General features: G+C 42.0%; 1 protein-coding gene across 3 annotated transcripts in view; it reads left to right on the forward strand.

The window, feature by feature from the left end:
• The window catches only part of LOC306844072 (receptor-type tyrosine-protein phosphatase kappa), a 185,958-nt gene that overhangs the window by 30,482 nt on the left and 136,965 nt on the right, over window positions 1-18,511 (forward strand). For all 3 annotated transcript variants that reach the window (XM_079375948.1, XM_079375947.1, XM_079375949.1), the window contains exon 2: window positions 13,964-14,086. In XM_079375948.1, the coding sequence (XP_079232074.1) occupies window positions 13,964-14,086 (123 nt within the window). The remainder of the gene's footprint in view (window positions 1-13,963; window positions 14,087-18,511) is intronic.

The raw sequence follows: 18,511 nt of genomic DNA on the forward strand, positions 1-18,511 counted from the left end.
TTTCTTCTCTCTGAGGCCCTCACCTCACACAAACACGCTCTCATCGGTTAATGTTTAAAACTTGAAATGTACTTCTTTTTGCATGGGATGAGTTAATGTTGTGACTGATGCTCAAACATGAAAAGTATCACATTTATTATTTAGTATTAGTAATTATTCACATAAAAAAACATATGGCACTGGAATTAGAGTTCTCAGTAGGCTTTACTTTCCATTGTAGTCAGGGCTGGACGTGTGTGTGTGTGTAAGCGTGTCCTGCCAAATGTGGGTCATTTTTATGGCTTATCACCTCCTGCAGATGTGGACAGTAAAACTCTGCTGACCAGAAAATCTGCAGATTTGGCCTCAACAAAACACTCACATCAGTGCCATTAAACACCTTTTGCTGTGTGTGTGTGTGTGTGTGTGTGTGTGCGCGATGCAGTGAGTGCAGGTTGTGACATGCTGTAAGTCTGCGCTCTGTTCTTTTTTTCTCCCAAGATGTTATATGAGATGTACGCCGCAGGAAATACAACATGGACACGAACATCTTTCATACAACATGACGATTTTAACTTCAGATGTCTATCTCTGTATATATCTCTGTGTAAAAATGTTTAAAATAGTCCATAATGATCAAAGTTTTTGTCCAATTGTCCTCTATAAACAAATAGCAAAATATAAGTCTCTCCTGTAGCTCAAATAGTAGAGCATGACGCTAGCAACGCCAAGGTCATGGGTTCGATTCCCAGGGAAAGCAAGAGCTGATAAAATGTAAAAACTGTAACTTGAATGCAATGTAAGTCACTTTGGATAAAAGCGTCTGCTAAATGCAATTAAAAAAATAATAATAATATTATTATCTTACACAATTTTGCCTCTTAGACATCTTTATAAGCTTCTCAAATATACTAAGATAAAAATACTGATTATGGTGATGCTTTTTGCAGTACAGTGCTTCAAAAGCCATGCCAACCACCCTGAACTTCTCACTTTTCCCAGTTGGTTATGGAGAACTTGTTGGTTCAGTGTTCCAGCTGGCTTGATGGCAGGAATGGCAGGTATGCAGATGGATTGAGAGATATATGACAGACTGTCAGCTGATTTTGTTGTGTCACTCACAGACTCAACAGTGTTGATTTATTGTTTGAAGCCATAAAGGCTTTATTTCACTGAAACATGAGACGTGTGTGTAGAGATTTCAACAGCGCAGTGAATCCTGGCTTTACCTGTCTGGCAGGTTTCTCCTCACAGTTACAGCTGATCCAGTAAACAAATGACCGGCGGCCAGTGCGGAAGCACCTCGGGATCTGGGCTTTGCTGTTCGGTCCGACTCTCTGTTTTAATCTCCTTACCTTGACTGCAGGAGTCAGCTCTTGAATAGCGCGCACAGCGGCCCTGGGCTAGCCAGAGGATATGGCTGTTTCTCACTTAATTGGATTTCTGAGCAGTAAAAGGCAGAAATTCTTGGCATGAATTAGAGAGGCTGTGGTTTTGATATAAAGGCCGTGGTGCTGGTGCGGTCTGGTTCTGAAACTCCAACCAGGGTTTCCTTTCATAAAACATTCTTTAAGCTATCACACTAATTCGCTGATATAGAAAATGATTATGCACCAGGGCAAAGACACACATTATTGGTTAAATTTAAATGCCTATTAAAGGATTACTCCCAAAATGAAAATTAGGACGGTTTTGTCGCTACTGGTGCTGAATTTTTTGAGTAAAGTCCTTATTTTTGTTTTCTTTCCATACAAAAAGTATTTTTTTCGCTTCATAACGGTACGGTTGAACCACTGATGGCAGATGGGCTATTCTGATGACATCTTTCATACTTTTCTGTGCTTTGACAGTGTAATTTACTTGGCAGTCAATGGGACAGTCACAAACCTCCCGGTTTTCATCCAAAATATCTTAAATTGTGTTCAGAAGACGAACTAAGCTTTTAGGAGTTTGGAACAACATGGGGGTAAGTGATGGGGTAAGACAAAATTTTCATTTTGAGGTAGAATAACCCTTTAAAAATTCTCAGTTGTCCTTGAGAAGATCTGACACCAAAACACAGTTTAAAAGACACTGGGCGAGCTTCATTGGCTGGTCAACCCAAAGGAGTCTTACTGGTTAGGCTAGATAAGAAACCTGTTGAGGACCAAAGCAGAGCACAGGCTGGTCTTTTCAGCAGGGTGTTCCAACCGTAATGCAAAAAGACAGAAAAGCTTCATGCTTTCACCGTGGCCTCCCGACTTCAAACCACAGCCTATTTTTCACTGTCATCTCACCTGGGCTTCAGCTAGAGCAGGAGATTATACGAGAACTAGATCTCGCAGACGAGTGCGTTCTTGCACGCTCAGCACATTTACTGACCACTCTTGATTGTTTGCAGTTCCTCAAACGCATGTGAGAAATTTCAAGCACTGTGACAGCTAGTTGAAGTACACCATCCTCCGTGGACCCCATTACACACACACACACACACTCGCTCTCTCGACTCACCTAGTCATCATTTTTCCCGCTTCTTAACTCTGTCCTTTCAGATTTTTTCCCCGTTTTGTAAATCAGCTTACGACCAGATCCCCGCATTTCCGCCGCAGCGATATAAACGCAGGTGAAGCGTTGCGTGTCCAGGCCTCGCTGCCCTTTCCGCAGCGTTTATTCGTGAATTTATCAGCTCTCACCTGTACCACAGCTTTCCACTTTGATGATTACCTGTGGAAACGCTTTTCTCTCCTGAACGGGAAACGTCATTTTTATTCATATCCTGACATTTCATGGCTATACCTCCATATGAACACATCAAACTTTTTCCCTTTGCGGCGTGGCAGAAATATTGTGTTTTTAAGTGTCAGGTAATCGCGTGTAGAGTGCCACAGTGGCGCTTTATTGTCGGAGAGAGAGACTGCACACTGTCGCACACGTTCGTGGGTAATTATATGCTGCCGACTCGCGTCTTTTGTTCTTTGGCGCTGTAAAATGGTCCAGAAGGAAAGCGTGGGGACAGGTTAAACTACAGAGGAGACGTCTCATCAGTAAAGCAGCTAGCGCACTCTCTCTCTGCCTTCAGAGAGCTTTTATCAAAGGCTGTGTGGAGTAGGTCAGGCTCACCCTCTCTTTGTTGGGAGGATGGGACGACTCGTGTGTAAAGAGAAGGTGCGTCTGCAATTCAAAAGCTGTCTGCCTCTCTGGCCCTGTGTGACATCATTAGAGCCGGCCAATCAGCACGCAGAGAGGCCTCAGTGTTGTGTGATTGTGACTGTGAACGCCCTGCAGGGGGGCTCTTGATTGTTTGATCTTGACAATGGAAGAAAAGAGTAAGTGTAAAACTCTTTCATTTTCAGAGTCCTGACAATACTTCAGCTGTTTTCAAAACACCCCAGCTTTTCCAGTAACAAGCTGATTTTCCCAACACGAAGCGCAACAAACGCTCTTACTCAAACTGCAAAAAATGGCTTATCGTTCTTAGTATTTTTGTCTTGTTTCAAGATACTTTTACTAGATAAGCAAAATGACATAAGATATTTAGTCTTGTTTCCAGGGGAAAAAATACTAAATGAAGTGAATTTTCCTTAAAATAAGTAAAATTATCTGCCAGTGGGGTAAGTAAAATACTCTTGTTTTAAGAATATTTCCCTTACCCCACTGGCAGATAATTTTATTTTTTGTAATCAAAATGCACTTCATTTAGTTTTTTTTTTCCTCTGGAAACAAGACTAAATATCTTAAAGGGTTAGTTCACCCAAAAGTGAAAATTGTTTCATCAATTGTTTCATCAAGTAGTTCCAAACCTGTATGAATGCCTTTGTTCTGTTGAACACAAATTAAGATATTCTGAAGAATGTGGGAAACAGAGCAGTTCTGGGGCACCATTGACTTCCATAGTATTTTTTTTTCCTACTATGGAAGTCAATGGTGCCCCAAAACAGCCTGGTTACAAACTTTCTTCAAAATATATTCCTTAGTGTTTGGCAGAACAAAGAAATTCATACATGTTTGGAACTACTTAAGGGTGAGTAAATGATGAAACAATTTTCATTTTTGGGCGAACTAGCCCTTTAAGACTAAATATCTTATAAATATCTTATAATTTTGCTTATCTAGTAAAAGTATCTTGATTTAAGAATTTTTAGATATTTCGACTAGAAACAAGACAAAAATACTAAGTAAGATAAGCCATTTTTTTGCAGTGTTTGCAGCAGAGCGAGTTGATGCAATTACAACACACACACACACACACACTATATTAGGGTGCTTTCACATCTGTAGTTCGGTTCATTTGGTCCGGACCAAAGGCAAAAAATTATACATTGTAGCTATTTTAGCCGTTTTGGTTCCTTTTCACACCACACTTACCCCTTTTCCACCAAAGCAGTTCCAGGTGCTAGTTCAGAGCCAGTGCTATAGCCGGTTCTTAGTTAGTTCGACTGGCGAGCGCTTTAAGAACCGGTTGGTTTTCCACAGGCTAGAGAGCCAATACAGAGCCAGATCTTACGTCACTGAATACGTTTCATGTTTCGGATCACTAGCGCGGTACAACAGGCATCTGTACAAAGTATCAGCACCACGCAGATCGATCGATCGGCACACTAAAGCACCGCGAGAGCGATCCAAAAGCATAAAGAGCTGTCTGCTTTCCAGTTGCTCCCACAGCACCCCGATATGCCTCGCACCGACCGGTCCACGCAGCGCCGATCTATCCCGGACAAGCCTAAACAAACTATCAGCAATGGGGGACGTTGTGTTGCTATTGATGTTCATGGCTTTGCGAACCTACATCGGCATCCAAACACGGCGAATCAAACGTGTTAGCGTTTAGCTGCTATTTCAAATATGGCGGTCCAAATTTCTGTTCGTCTTGTTGGTCACGGTAACCCCGCCCCCAGCTCCTGACGCAAGCAGTTCTTTCTTCTAGCCCAGCAATGTTTTGGTCCTACTTACGAACCACTTTTACTGGTTCGGAGCTGGTGCTTTGGATGTTTAAAAACAAAGAACCGGTTTGAAACTAGGCTCTGGCTCCGAACCAGCACTGGAACTGCCTTGGTGGAAAAGGGACAACTGTTTGCTCAGCTGGTTTAGTCCAAAAATGCGCAGTTCTTTTTTCAGTTGGGTCTGTTTGACATCGGATCGCGTTCTCACCACAAACAAACCGCTTCAGGGTTCGTTTGAAAGCGTACCGAGACCACCTCTTCAAGGAGGTCTCGGTACGCTTGTTTGGTCCGCTTTTGGTGCGCACCCGAGTGCGATTGCTGCTTTCTCACCTGCCCAAACGAACCGCACCAAGAGGGAAAACGAACTCTAGTGCGATTCAACCGAACTAAATGAGGCAGGTGAGAAAGCATCCTTAATCTCCACTGTATGAAAAGTAATAATTAGATATGGCCAAATTGCAACTCTCTTTGTTGATGAGAAAAACAGTTCAAAAAGTTAAAGGCTGTATAAGCGGCCTATCAGTAATTTATTTTTTTTTATTCTTGAGATGAAGAATCAAATAAAAGAAGCTGAGCTGACCACAAAATCCAGCTAAATACTTCTGTTTAGATGAAAGTAGCTAATTATGTAATTGTTACATGTTGTTCTGTTTTAGTTGTGTTTTGCCATGTCTTCCATTGACCTAGTTTTCCTGATTAGTTAATTAGTTCCTCACCTGTTTCTGTTTCCCGATGATTAAGTTTAGTATTTAAAGCCTATGTTCTCCCATGTTCCTTTGTCTGCTATTATTTTGGATTAAGTTTGGTTGTGCCCTTCTCAGTCAGTGGATAATTAAAAGAACTCCTTTTGTACTCCTTCGTCGTGCTCTTTGTTTTAAACACCAAACTACAGAATAGCAGACCCTCAGTTGAGTATTTATTTAGCAGCGTTTTTCTTTTGTTTGTTTTTTTTTTCTTCCCTCTCCCATTATGGACCTGCCCGCAGTCCAGCTTTTTTGCCTGGAGCAGCAGGACTGTCCGCTGGAAGACCACACCAGGGACTTTATCGATCTGGAGTGCCTTACTCACTTCCCGGACCGCTCGCTCTGTGTTTTCTACATCGCCAACCTGAGCGAGTGGCGTAAGGCATGCCTGCCAGCGGACGGTCCAAAGGAGAATTTCGCCGCTTGTGTGGAGTGGGTGCTGGAGAAAAATGGATTGTATTTCTCCGTCTGCCCTGCCGTGGAAGACATCTCCACCCCCACTCACATACCAGAGACCAGCCAGCCGTCATCCCGCTGTACGGAGATTTCGCCAGAGCCCACTTCAGACGGAGAGCCTGAGCCTGCCGTGACACATGAGCCAGATCCGAGACCTGCGACTGAGCCAATCGTCACCCCGGAGCCTGAGCCTCAGGAGTGGTCTGACCAAGTGTGTGAGCTGGCAACATCGTCCGTCCCCGAGGGAGTTTTGGTGGTGATCAAGGGTTTGGAGGGAAGCCCCGCCCACACTCCCGCGACTGAGGGTGAGCTGCAACTGGTTTCTGGGAACAATTCTGAGCAACTTTTGGACATCTTCGAAAGGGATCTTATTGACTGGTTTGGGGAGGTATTACCCAGTCCTGAATCTCCTGTGTCTCCGCTGGTTCCGTCTAGCCCTGAATCTCCTGTTTCTCCACTGGTTCCGTCCAGCCCTGACGGAGAACACTCCCTTTCCTGTGTCTCCGCTGGTTCCGTCCAGTCCTGAATCTCCTGCGTCTTAGCTGGTTCCGCCCAGCTCAAATCCTCCCGTGTTCCCTCCCAGCCTCCCTCTCCCGCCTCCTCTTAAGCCAGTCAGTTCCTCAGCCCAAGTCCCACTGGTGCCTGTCAGCCCCACAGCTCACCCTCAGTCTGTGCCAGCTGGGCGCTCTGATCCATCGTCTCGGGACTTCCAGCCTCCAGCTCTGCCAAGGTGTGAGGATCCCCTGTCTCCACCTCAAGCCTCTGAGCCCTGGACTCCATCTCGGTCCTCTGAACCATCAGCTCCACCTTGGCTCATAACTCCCTCGTTTCCACTGTGGCCCATCCTCCCACCAGCTCCACCGGGCTCCCTCATCCTTCCGGCTTCACCTTGGTCAGTCGTCGATCATCCGCATCGATCTTGGCACTCCACTCCTCTGGCTATGCCTCGTCACTCTGTCCATCCGGCTCTGTCAGGCTCATCCTTCCCTTCAGCTCCACCTTCGTCCTCCATCACTCTGGCTCCGCCGCGGCATTCCAGATCCCCACCTCCTCCTCAGTCGCCTGAGCCGCTGGCTCCGCCTAGGCCCTCCGGACCCTAGGCTTCTCCCACCCTCCACTCCCCCATGGACTTATTTCTTGGACTGTTTCTGCCCCTTTTCTGTTGCCTGTCCCTCGTCTGCTCCACGCCCGCCTCCTGAACCCCCACCCTCTCTCCTCTGTTGGACTCTTGTCGGTGCGAGGACGCACCGTTCCGGGAGGGGGCGAAATGTTACATGTTGTTCTGTTTTAGTTGTGTTTTGCCATGTCTTCCGTTGACCTAGTTTTCCTGATTAGTTAAATTAGTTCCTCACCTATTTCTGTTTCCCGATGATTAAGTTTAGTATTTAAAGCCTGTGTTCTCCCATGTTCCTTTTGTCTGCTATTATTTTGGATTTATGTTTGGTTGTGCCCTTCTCAGTCAGTGGATAATTAAAAGAACTCCTTTTGTACTCCTTCGTCGTGCTCTTTGTTTTAACACACCAGACACCCATATTTGGCCATTGTTTTAGGATAGATATGTTAAATGACAGATAGTAATAGTCACACATTTTTTTTTGGTCTGATTTTGCGGTTTTTAATTGTACATAGCCTTTAAAATGTATTTGATTTGTATAATTTATTTTGTAATTGAATATGATAATGCAGGGACGTTAACATTACAGTTTAGCATGCACTAAAAAAAATGTCAATCAGATATTGGTAGTAAAATTCACAGTTACTACAATGAAACGCCAAGCAAGCATGATATTTTGCATGCATGATATTTTGAAGCAGAGAGACTAAACTAATATTTTCCTGTAAAACTTACTCCGATAATCTTTGTTCTATTAAACAGTGGGTAAATTAAATGCATCTAAATGCCATTCAGATGCTTTTGCAAAGATTAATTTGGTTGATACGGGTGTCATTTGTTTTTAGTAACAGCCTAAATGTCTTATTATTCTAATTGACTGATTAAATGTAACAATTTGACTCAAAAGATGCAGACTTTCAGAAAAAATGGCTTTATTAAAGGTAAAATTGCCTATAAAAGGTAAAAATCTATTTAAACTTATATGAAAAGATTAATTTCTATCACTGATGTGAACTGACCACACAGAATACGAAGAATATCAACGGTAGTCAGATATCAGCACAATAACACACTCGGCAAACTATCGTCTGATTATCTTTATCGAAAAAATAAGATTTTTTTTTCAATATCACACACCCTTAATGTAACCAAGAATGGCTTTAGTTGCAATTTCTGAGTAGCTCAACAAACTACAGATTTATTCAGAAATATTTGATGACAGAACTGCATAGAGTTGAATGAATTCCAGTAGAACAGCCTCAGCTACACAAAGGCTCTCCTCTGCAGCGCTTCATTGTCTCTGTTTAAAGTCCCTGGGCTTAGACGTGCCAGTGTCTGATTTCAGCTACTATTTTCTTTCTCTCTTTCGCCCCCGTCCCACACCCCAGCAAGGGTTTGTGTTACACGGGACGGAGGAGATGTTTGACTCTGTGTGAACCTCTTCAGCAGTGATTTGTAAAGGCTCAGCGATTCCCTCGTGAGACCGAAGGCAGATGCGTGGGTCTGCTGGAGCAGGTCAGAGGTGCGGAGCAGTTTCAGCTCGCCGATGTCAAGCAGAGGTTTTCCAGCGTATGGCTGGCTGTAAAACATCATCTGCGCCCGACGCAGCTCTCGCACTGAACATGTGCAGGCCGTATCTCTGCCTCAAATCTCAGGAAACAACCAGTTATATCAAGAAACTGAAGCCATTTTGTTGCATTTTTATGACTGTTTTACACCCCAAATTCTGAGTAATGAAAATGATGCTGCTCATTCCCATTTGTTTGTTTTTGACAGATGCATTTTCAATTGTTCATGTATTTTGTTATCTCTGTGTATGGCAGCAGTCTTTAATTGGCATGCAAATGGCCGTCTTGTGTATAGTGATTCAGTGATTTTGTGCAGGCGTGCCGGCAGCGCTTTCGGCGAGGGGTTTAAGGAGTATTTTGACAGTCTCTGAAGGTGTTGCTTTCAGCCGTTTTAATTGGTAGGAAATCCATTTACAATGTGTGCGTCTTTGACATTTTGCTCTACAAGCAGAAAATAACTTTGTGCCCTTCAAGAAGACTGCTTCTCCATTTTCTCAGGAATAATGTTAATAGCGAGATTAGACTCTCGGTCCACTCGGCGAACGCACAATGAAGCACACAAAGATTGCTTTAAAACATCCGTAAACCTGCGGTCAAAGCATTCTGCAGCTGTGAATCAAAGCACTCAGGCACAGTGGAGGAAGTGACACGTATTGTTTACCTACAGACAAGTGTCACCTTTTGTTATTTCTACATAATTGAACATTTTGTTTTAGGTAAAAGTGAGAGAAGCCATTTAGCCGTCATAGCAGCGGTTTTGAAAGTCACCGAAGTGGTTTGTTTCTTCAACACTGTTGACCGTCATCTTGTATAGCTACAGGCTTTCACATGTGAAATCATGAAACCAAGATGATTTTTAGCGCTGGCTTATCTTTTGCTTTCTTTTCATTTTTAGTCATGGAGAGACTTGAGCTAGTTCCACTAGCATCAGTTTGTCTTATAGACATTTCAAAGCAAAACTGTAAAAATAACACTCCAGTTAATGTGTTTTCACAGTTTTAACTGAAACTGAACAGCGCTTTAACGATTTTGCAGCTTTGTAAAGCTCATGAATTTATGAAGAAACCATTATTGAGTTTATGATTGGTTGCTAAACAACTTATGCTGGCATTCTAGCTGCATTTCAGGGTTAAAAACTGTAGGTATGAATGGCTCAGAGTAAAATAAAGCTGAACGTAGTAAAGCAGAGCAGTGCAGAACGGAGGTTTTATTTATGAGATCTCTAGCAAAGTTGATTAATCTGACGCTGTCTGTGACTAACCTTCTGTAAAATAACATTTTCCCATTTCACCCGAAACAACACAAGCGCTATCTGTGTTTCTTCATGTTGATTGGATCATTATTTGTGTTTTTCAATTTAGTTCAGCAGCTGATGGCTTTATGATTGATTCCATCCCCTCCCGCCATACAGTTTTCCACATCTGGCTAGTTTGCAATATTAGGAATCGATTGCTGAGTTTTAATTCGAGGACATGGGCTGGTTTGATGCTGATTTGTGTCCTGCGCTTTTGCAGGGAAAGATGGCTATTAATAAGTGGGTGTTTATGAGCGTGCGGGGATGGAGTTGTTAACCCGTGTTTATTGGGGACTTTGCCCTTGAGGTTTTATCAGACACAATAATTATTTTATTATGTAAATGAAGAGCAGGCTATTATTTCATTAGCAAGGCTGAATATTTGCAGCCGTGGATTAGTATGCAAATCATCCCAGTTAGTGTCCTTGCAGCGTCGCTGAATGCAGGAGCCGCGCTCGGGCCCATCTGGAGCGGAGCGCCGTGTTATGGACTCATTAAAGCGCTCTGCCCGTCTGTCCTGCACAACGTGAAACGCCAAGCGCCCGGTGGGCTATGAAAGATATTTGCTGCATAAGGCAGTGGGATTGTGGTGATTTGCAGCTCCTGAATAGCCACTGCCCCATTTAGACAGATGAATTCTGTCCTCGGTACATAAGCGGGCGTTATTGTCAGCGCTCTGTCCTCGGGCCAGCTATCCGCGGCTATTCCGGTCCTCGGCGGAGCCAAAGGGAGTCAGATGGTGTGTGGAGGTGTTTGGTTTTGTGATGCTGGAGAATATTATGTGTGTGCGAATGTGGGCAGACGCCGCTCAATTTCCTGTGCTGCAGATAAATTAAACGCTGCGAGACGATTCAGTGGGTGTTGTATTTTGTCTTGAATTTGAAGATGTTTGGCTTTGGTTCGGGAGTCTCTTTGTTTGGCTAAGTGTTTAAAATCACACACACTGGCCTTTTGCAAATACATTTAACCGATGCCCAGCGCTCACAGAGGAACTAAAGACGAGAATGCTAAGATTGTGCGTAAGAAAGGAGTTAATTCTCGGTTCAGGTCCGGGGAGGTTTTACGTAGATATAAACTATAGATGAAACCCATGTTGATGTATGTTTTCATCTTTTCACATGTTGTTAAAGTAAGATTCAGAGATCTTCATCTACATTATCTGCTGGACTGATCTTTCAGTAGGATGAATATTACAAAAACAGAAAAATAATAATAAACATGCATATGCCATTTTTTGGTGATATTTGCACTTTTAAACAAAATCCACCCACACATGTTCATGCTTATGGCCAATTTGATCAGTAATAGACGAAATATCGTTTTATGGTGTTGTTGGAGGTTTGAGGCTCAGCTCATAATGTAACTTTTATTAGTGCGCTTGGATGTGGCACGTCTTTTTTAATTTTGTGTGCCTCAAATGATTTTAGCATGACATGGCACTAAATCCGTGGATTAGCAGTAAATGACAGCGGTATTATTAGTCTGCCTTTATAATCAGTCAGATTAAGTGTGCAGACGTCTCTCCTGCCCTCTGGAAGTCAGCTTTCTTCTTCTGTGTCTTCTTCTTCGGTTCATTTACACACTCAATCCACTCTTGCAATGGTCTGTTTGCAGAAGTCGTTGTCAGCCGTTTCCTACATTTGCATGTGTTTGAAGTGCAAAATGTAGGAAACGGGTGTTTTACTCGCTCAAAACTAAGTCTGTGCCACACTGGCACAGGATATTCCCTTAAAATGAAATTAAAACACACAGCTCAGGTCTGTTATGCTTACATATTGCATTATCCTGCAACTAGAAAACCTGTGAAATGTGCTCGTGTCTCAAAGTTGAGATTATTGTAATTTTTGTTGTGACACAGTCTGGTGTAGAGATCTGTTGAACGATGAGGACTCATTTCCATGTGCAACTTTGGGCTCGTGTCACAGCCCTCGCTGCGGAGATAAATTTGTGTGGTCTCTTGGGAAGGTGCAGATATTTATTTTCCAACATTATGCAGAGCCGTTTAATTAACACCTTCATCTGTCTGGATTTCTGCTCTCTCTGTGAAATCACTGAGAGGTTGTAAAGGTCAGTGGATGTAAAACACGGAGCGTCTGACCTTTACACAGGTGAGAAAACGTCACAGAATGAATACACTGCTTCAGAGTCACTACCAAGTTCTGAGTCAGTCATGACGGCCTGTCAAACAGTTTTTCAAGATGATGATAGTTAATCATTCAGATGAATAGCCAGTCTGCAAGTTGTAGTTGAATGTTAGCGATCGGAGGGGGTGGAGATGTTGGGTGGGAATGTATTTTACTCTCCTTTACCTCACTGGTGGACTTTATTATACTAAAAGAAGAATCAAATAACGGCACAAATGTGCCCATAAAGTAATTTTTACCTCAGTTCCTTGTCTTGCAGCTTATTGTTGGGCTCAGATGGGAGCTGATGCAAATATCAATATACTGTATAACAATATATATCTGTTTGTGTGTGTGTTTAGGAATTTGCATTTATATTAAATTGGTATTAAATGGTATATAGTTACATAAAAGTTTTAATTGTAATATATTTTATTTGATGGATCATGATGGCAGAGCACCAGAAAATAAAATGCTTATGTAGTGTAAAATATATATAGTACATGTCATGGAATAAATCGGCATACTTAGTCAAAATGAATTATTTATATCTGGTCTCAAAGCTTGTGTTTTACTAATGCAATTCATCTGTTGTGTAAATTTCTTTGAATTGCAGTTCAGTAAATTCATCATCCTGTCATTTCAATTCAAACATCAATTCAACATCCTGTGGGGTGTGAACAATTCACACTCACACTCATGAACTGAATAGGGGAGGTAGTTTTGCCACACTCACACTCACACACACACACACACACACACGGGCGGATATTGGCAGAGAGAATTGCTGCAGGACGTGACACACTCTTGATGGGAACACTGTCTTTTTATGTTGTAAGTGTGTAATACACTACTGCCGCACCAAAACTCTAACACACCAAACCGGCTGTTTCTGTGTGTTCATAACGGTATGAATCACAGATGACTTATGCTTTCTGCAGGTCTGTGTGGCTGTAAGAGGTTTATAAAGCTCCTGTTGGCTGATTTGAGTCTTTGACTGTATGTGCTATTATTCATTATCACCCCGTTTCGCCTGCAGTTTTCATAATAAGACTGAGCTATCAGTAATCTCTGTAAATGAGTAACAAAGTCTGGCACTGCGTCAGAGAAGGGTTGTTGTCGTAAGAACATGATTGTCGACTTGAGAAACACAAACAGAGGACGTTTGATATGAGGAAACCAGAGCACTAGATTTGGGCATGTGCAGAAAGTGCCTTGTTCTTCTGACATACGGTAAATCAGTAGGGGTATTTATCCTAACAAAAATACTGAACATGGTACAGTGATGCTATCAGACGGTACTTTGATGTATAACACTTAAATGATCATTACTGTCACATATCATATTCATATACCCTTATATTCATATATCATGATCATATGCAAGTATTTATATGATACTAAAAAAAAAGAAAGTGTCATATAAACACTTTATAAATGAAAGTCTGGGATCAAAATGAAAATGTGGCATTCATAATCCTAATTTGACAATGTCACTTTGAAAAAAAAAACATGTATTACATAAATTTGTAACAAAACAATGTTCAAATGAAAGCTGTACTAGAAAACATGTATTTGGGTGGGTTTAATACTGTGACTTTCTCTGTATTGGAAAAAAAAATAGTCTGTTTGCATTTTCACTAGTGGTCACAGATTTTGGATCTCGCTGTGTGTGTCTCATTCACCGAAAGCTGTCAGGTGCTGTGCTAATAAAGCTGTGCATTTGTGTTTGAGTTGTAACGTGTATATAATGATGCTCTGTTCTAGGTGGCTGCTCCTTCGATGATGGCCCAGCACAGTGCGATTACCAGCAGGATCTTTACGACGACTTCGACTGGACACATGTCAGCGCTCAAGAAGTGCCGTACCTGCCCTCTGACCTGCCCCAGGGTGAGTCCGTCAGACAGCTGGACTAAACTAGATTTAGATTCCACTGCGCGCAATCATGTCCTCGCTAACTTCTTGGCTGGAGAGTCTGAGGCAAGTGGGGCAAGTCTCCAATTTGAGCGAACACAAAGTGAGAGTGGAAACGCATGGTTTTATCTGCCCTTGGGCTTGTTGAAACAGTAAGGCAGATTTAGGAATGTTTTAATGGGCTGCTAACATTTGAACAAATTTGCAGCAGCGTCTTATCATGTCAGGGTAAAAGCCATTACTGGAGAACTAAAGAAGTTGAGAGAAAATAGGCAGGTAAAAGAACATTAATCTTCCTTCAACTGCTTTTCCTGCTCTCTGAACACTCCTCGGATGGGATCTGAAAATACTTTGCCATTTACATGACAAAACGTGTGGAGTGCCGAAGGGGGAAAAAAAGGCTTTGGTCAAAGTACTGTCATACGTGACACAATTAAGCTTTTTAAATGCGCTCAAAGAACACGCGAACAAGAGGGGAGAGCGGAGCGTTGCGACCTTCACTTTTCACCTCTCCGACGCTTAATCACTCGTTTTCAGACAGGAGATTCTGCTCAGGGAAATTAAAGCATTTCACTCTCAGCTAAATTCCCTAATTAATAAGATATTAAGTTATTAATCAAGGCAGGAGAACAGAGAAGGTCGTCAGCCTTCACTTTCAGTCAGGTAGACTTTCACTAGAAGAGGACCTGAAGGAGAACAGCATCGCAGCTTTTATGATAATAGCTGTTGCATCTTGCTTGATACGCTTGGTTGACTAACACATTTGAGCAAATTAATTGAACAAAATGATGGTTTGATATTTTGTAATTTTCGCTGCATTTAGAAGGCATGCATTCATCATTATTTCTCACTGTGTTTGTGTGCACAGCTGGCCTCATGGGCTGCAGTCTACATTCACTTGAGAACATCATTTAGAGGACTCTCATCTGACTCGTCTCTCATCTGAAAAGTCGACAAAGATGGGCCGTGTACATGTCTTCATTTTGATATCAGACGATCAACAGAAGGGCTTTTTCTGCAGAAAAATGCAGGGACGGGGAGAGAGATAGATAGATAGAAATGTGGACAAAATAGACAGGGGAAAGAGAGAAGGATAGAAAGAAAAAAGACAAAAATGAACAGGTGAATGAGATAAACAGATGGACAGAAATGTAGATAGAAAGAAAAATGGGGAAGAGGGAAAAATGGAGAGATGATGGAAAGAGACAGAAATGTGGACAAATGGACAGAAAAAGACACAAATGTGGACAGGAATGGACAGAAGAATGAGACAATGATGGACTGGAACAAAATAAATGTGGATAGAAAGATAAAAAGGGGACGAGAAGGATGAAAAGGGAAAAGACAGGGATGGATAGAAAGAGACAGAAATGTGGACAAAAATGGACAAGAAAAAAAAACCGTGGACAGAAAGATGGACTGGAAAAGAGACAGGGAGATGGACAGAATTTAGACAGAAATTTGGACAAAAAGTTGACAGGAAAGGCATAAATGTGGACAGAAAGATTGAAATGTGGATGGAAAGATAAGCAGGAGAGGAGACAGAAATGGTCAAGAGAACAAGACAAAAAGATGGAAAGAGAAAATACAGATATAGACAGAAAAAGAGAAATGTGGACAAAAATGAACAGGAAAAGGCAGAAATATAGAAAGAATGATAGACATGAAAAAGAGTGAAGGATGGAAAGTAAAAATATAAAGAGGTGGACAGCAAGAGACTGAAATGCAGACAGAAAGATATGAAAAGATAGAAGGATGGAAAGGGAAAAGAAAGACATGGACAGAAAAAAGAGAAATGTGGGCTAAAATGAACAGAAGAATGAGACACAATGATGGATGGGAACAACAGAACAACAGATAGAAAGATAAACGGGAAGATAGAACAATTAAAAGGTAAAAGACAGAGAGGGAAGGATAGAAAGAGACATAAATGTGGACAAAAATTGACAGGAAAAAACAACTTTGGACAGAGATGGACTGGAAAACAGATAGGGAGATGGACAGAAATGTGGACTGAAAGAAAAAAAATGTGGATGGAAAGATATGCAGGAGTAGACAGAAATGGACAACAAAACAAGAAAAATATGGAAAGAAAATACAGAGATGGACAGGAAAAGAGAAATGTAGACAAAAATGGACAGGAAACGACAGAAATATGGAGAGAATGATAAACATGGAATGAAGAGAAGGATGGAAAGGAAAAGAAAGAGATGGACAGAAATGGACATGAAAAAACAAATGTGGATAAAAAGAGACTGCAAAAGAGAGAAGAATGGAGAGTGAAAGAGACAGTGAAACGGACAGAAAGAGATAGAAATGTGGATAAAAAGATAGACTGGAAAACAGAGAAGTTTGGAAAGGGGGAAGACAAAAAGATGGACAGAAGAAGACAAATGTGGACTAAAAAGGATCATTAGTTTATATTGGTTTATTATTAGTTGATGTGCACGATGTTCATTATGGTCCATTCCTGCACTCTCTGCAAACAGAACATTTTTATAACGTGATGCAAACATATTTGCATGATGTGTTTTTCCCATAATTGCAAACATTAAGAGACGCTAGCTGCATGGGTTGATGTCTCAGTCCTTGAGGGAGTCGTTTGGACGGTGTGGCTGAGTGACTCATTGTAACTGTAAGTGAGCACAAGGCCTGGAGAGGATTCTCTACACCTACAGGGATACATTTTGAGTTATGGTGGATTAGCACAGACACATTAGATGCTACTTTTGTTTTTTGTATCATTCTGCCTGAAGGGGTGTTCACACTGATAGTATTTTGCTGCAAAAAAGCAACCGGATGTTGCTCCTTTTCAATGATGCTTAGTACTTTAAGGCGACATAGCCAACAGCGACTGTTGGAAATGCACAATGTTGATCTACTGGTGACTACCAATGGGAGTGCAGGCATTGACGCTCATGTGATCCACCTCCTGATAGTTTCTTACTGATGTTCAGTGGCATTAAAGGGGTCATATGACACTGCTAAAAATAACATTATTTTGAGTATTTGGTGTAATGCAATGTGTTTATGCGGTTTAAGATTCACAAAACACATTATTTTCCACCTACTGTACATTATTGTTGCTCCTCTAGGCTCCGCCTTTCTGAAACGTCGATTTTTACAAACATCATCGTTCTGAGAAGCGAGGCGTGCTCTGATTGGCCAGCTATCCAGAGCGTTGTGATTGGCCGAATACCTCAAGTGTGAGACGGAAATATTACGCCCCTTACCGTATTGTGATGCCGTGTCCTGGCGCAATGACACAAAAACAATAAAAGTCGTTATAAACGGAGCATTTGTTGCATCCAGTTAATGACTTATACAGTCTTTTTATGCATTACGTAGCATCGCGCCGTGTAAACATTACCATGTCTGCATTTGTGATCGGAGAAACGACAAACAACAAGCACTACTCTACACTGCTCAAAACTCACGTTTGAAATGTCAGTGGCAAATTCTTTAAATATTGCAATGTACTTACAGGCTGTGAGTCAGAAGCACCAAACTGTCCTTGCAAAGTTGGAATTGCCCCACTTTATAGAAACAGCCTTCGAGCACAGCTGGCAGGCTACTCTTCCAGGTTCAGGAAATATATCTCCGTATAATGCGCTGCACACACTCTAATATTTGGGTTGAACTGTTCTGGAACAGTGTTGTAAACACAACTTAACCACTGATTTCTAGTTGTGTCCTCTGTTGGAAGCCCAAATAAAGTAGTTTCGCTTTCACAACGAAACACAGTGTCTCCAGGACATGGTGCCGGCGGCAGCAACAATACTACAGCGAGAATAAAAATCACGCCCCCTTTCTTTGCATATACATTTGGGCGGTGTTTTGCAAATCTGCCCACACCAAGACATGTGGGGGCATGTTTGAATGAGCCGCTTTAGTCTTTGCAACTTCAGGGATCTTATCTATGCACAAACAGCTTGTAACACTCCAAAGAGAAAGGAAAACTTGAAATCGCATCATATGACCCCTTTAAATCTACTTGAACACTGGATTTGGGGGTTTTGGATTTGGGAAAGGTTTAACTTGATTGATTTTGATTTAAATGCTGAAAGAAATGACCGACAGTTTCTCATCTTCTTTATTAATCTTTCTACCAGAGTAAGTTCTCATGCCCCTCTGCTATCATAAACATCAAAAAAGTGGTTGAGTGGTGTTCATGTGGAGATCTGTCTCTTTATGAAACAGCTCAGATGTAAAATTTGGATGTCTCAGCTGAGGGCACTCAGATCCGCCTCATGGATCGGCCTCTGGATGCTTATGCATACACTGATTGTCATTTCATTTAATGCACACATAAATCTCCAGCTGTAAAACCTGATGAAGTAGTTGCCGCTGCCCGGGCTGAGCTCCCGTTTCCACTGGAGGAGTGTTTGGTCCGATGATATT

This window comes from Barbus barbus, assembly GCF_936440315.1.
Source record: "Barbus barbus genome assembly, chromosome: 24".
NCBI classification, from domain to species: Eukaryota; Metazoa; Chordata; class Actinopteri; order Cypriniformes; family Cyprinidae; genus Barbus; species Barbus barbus.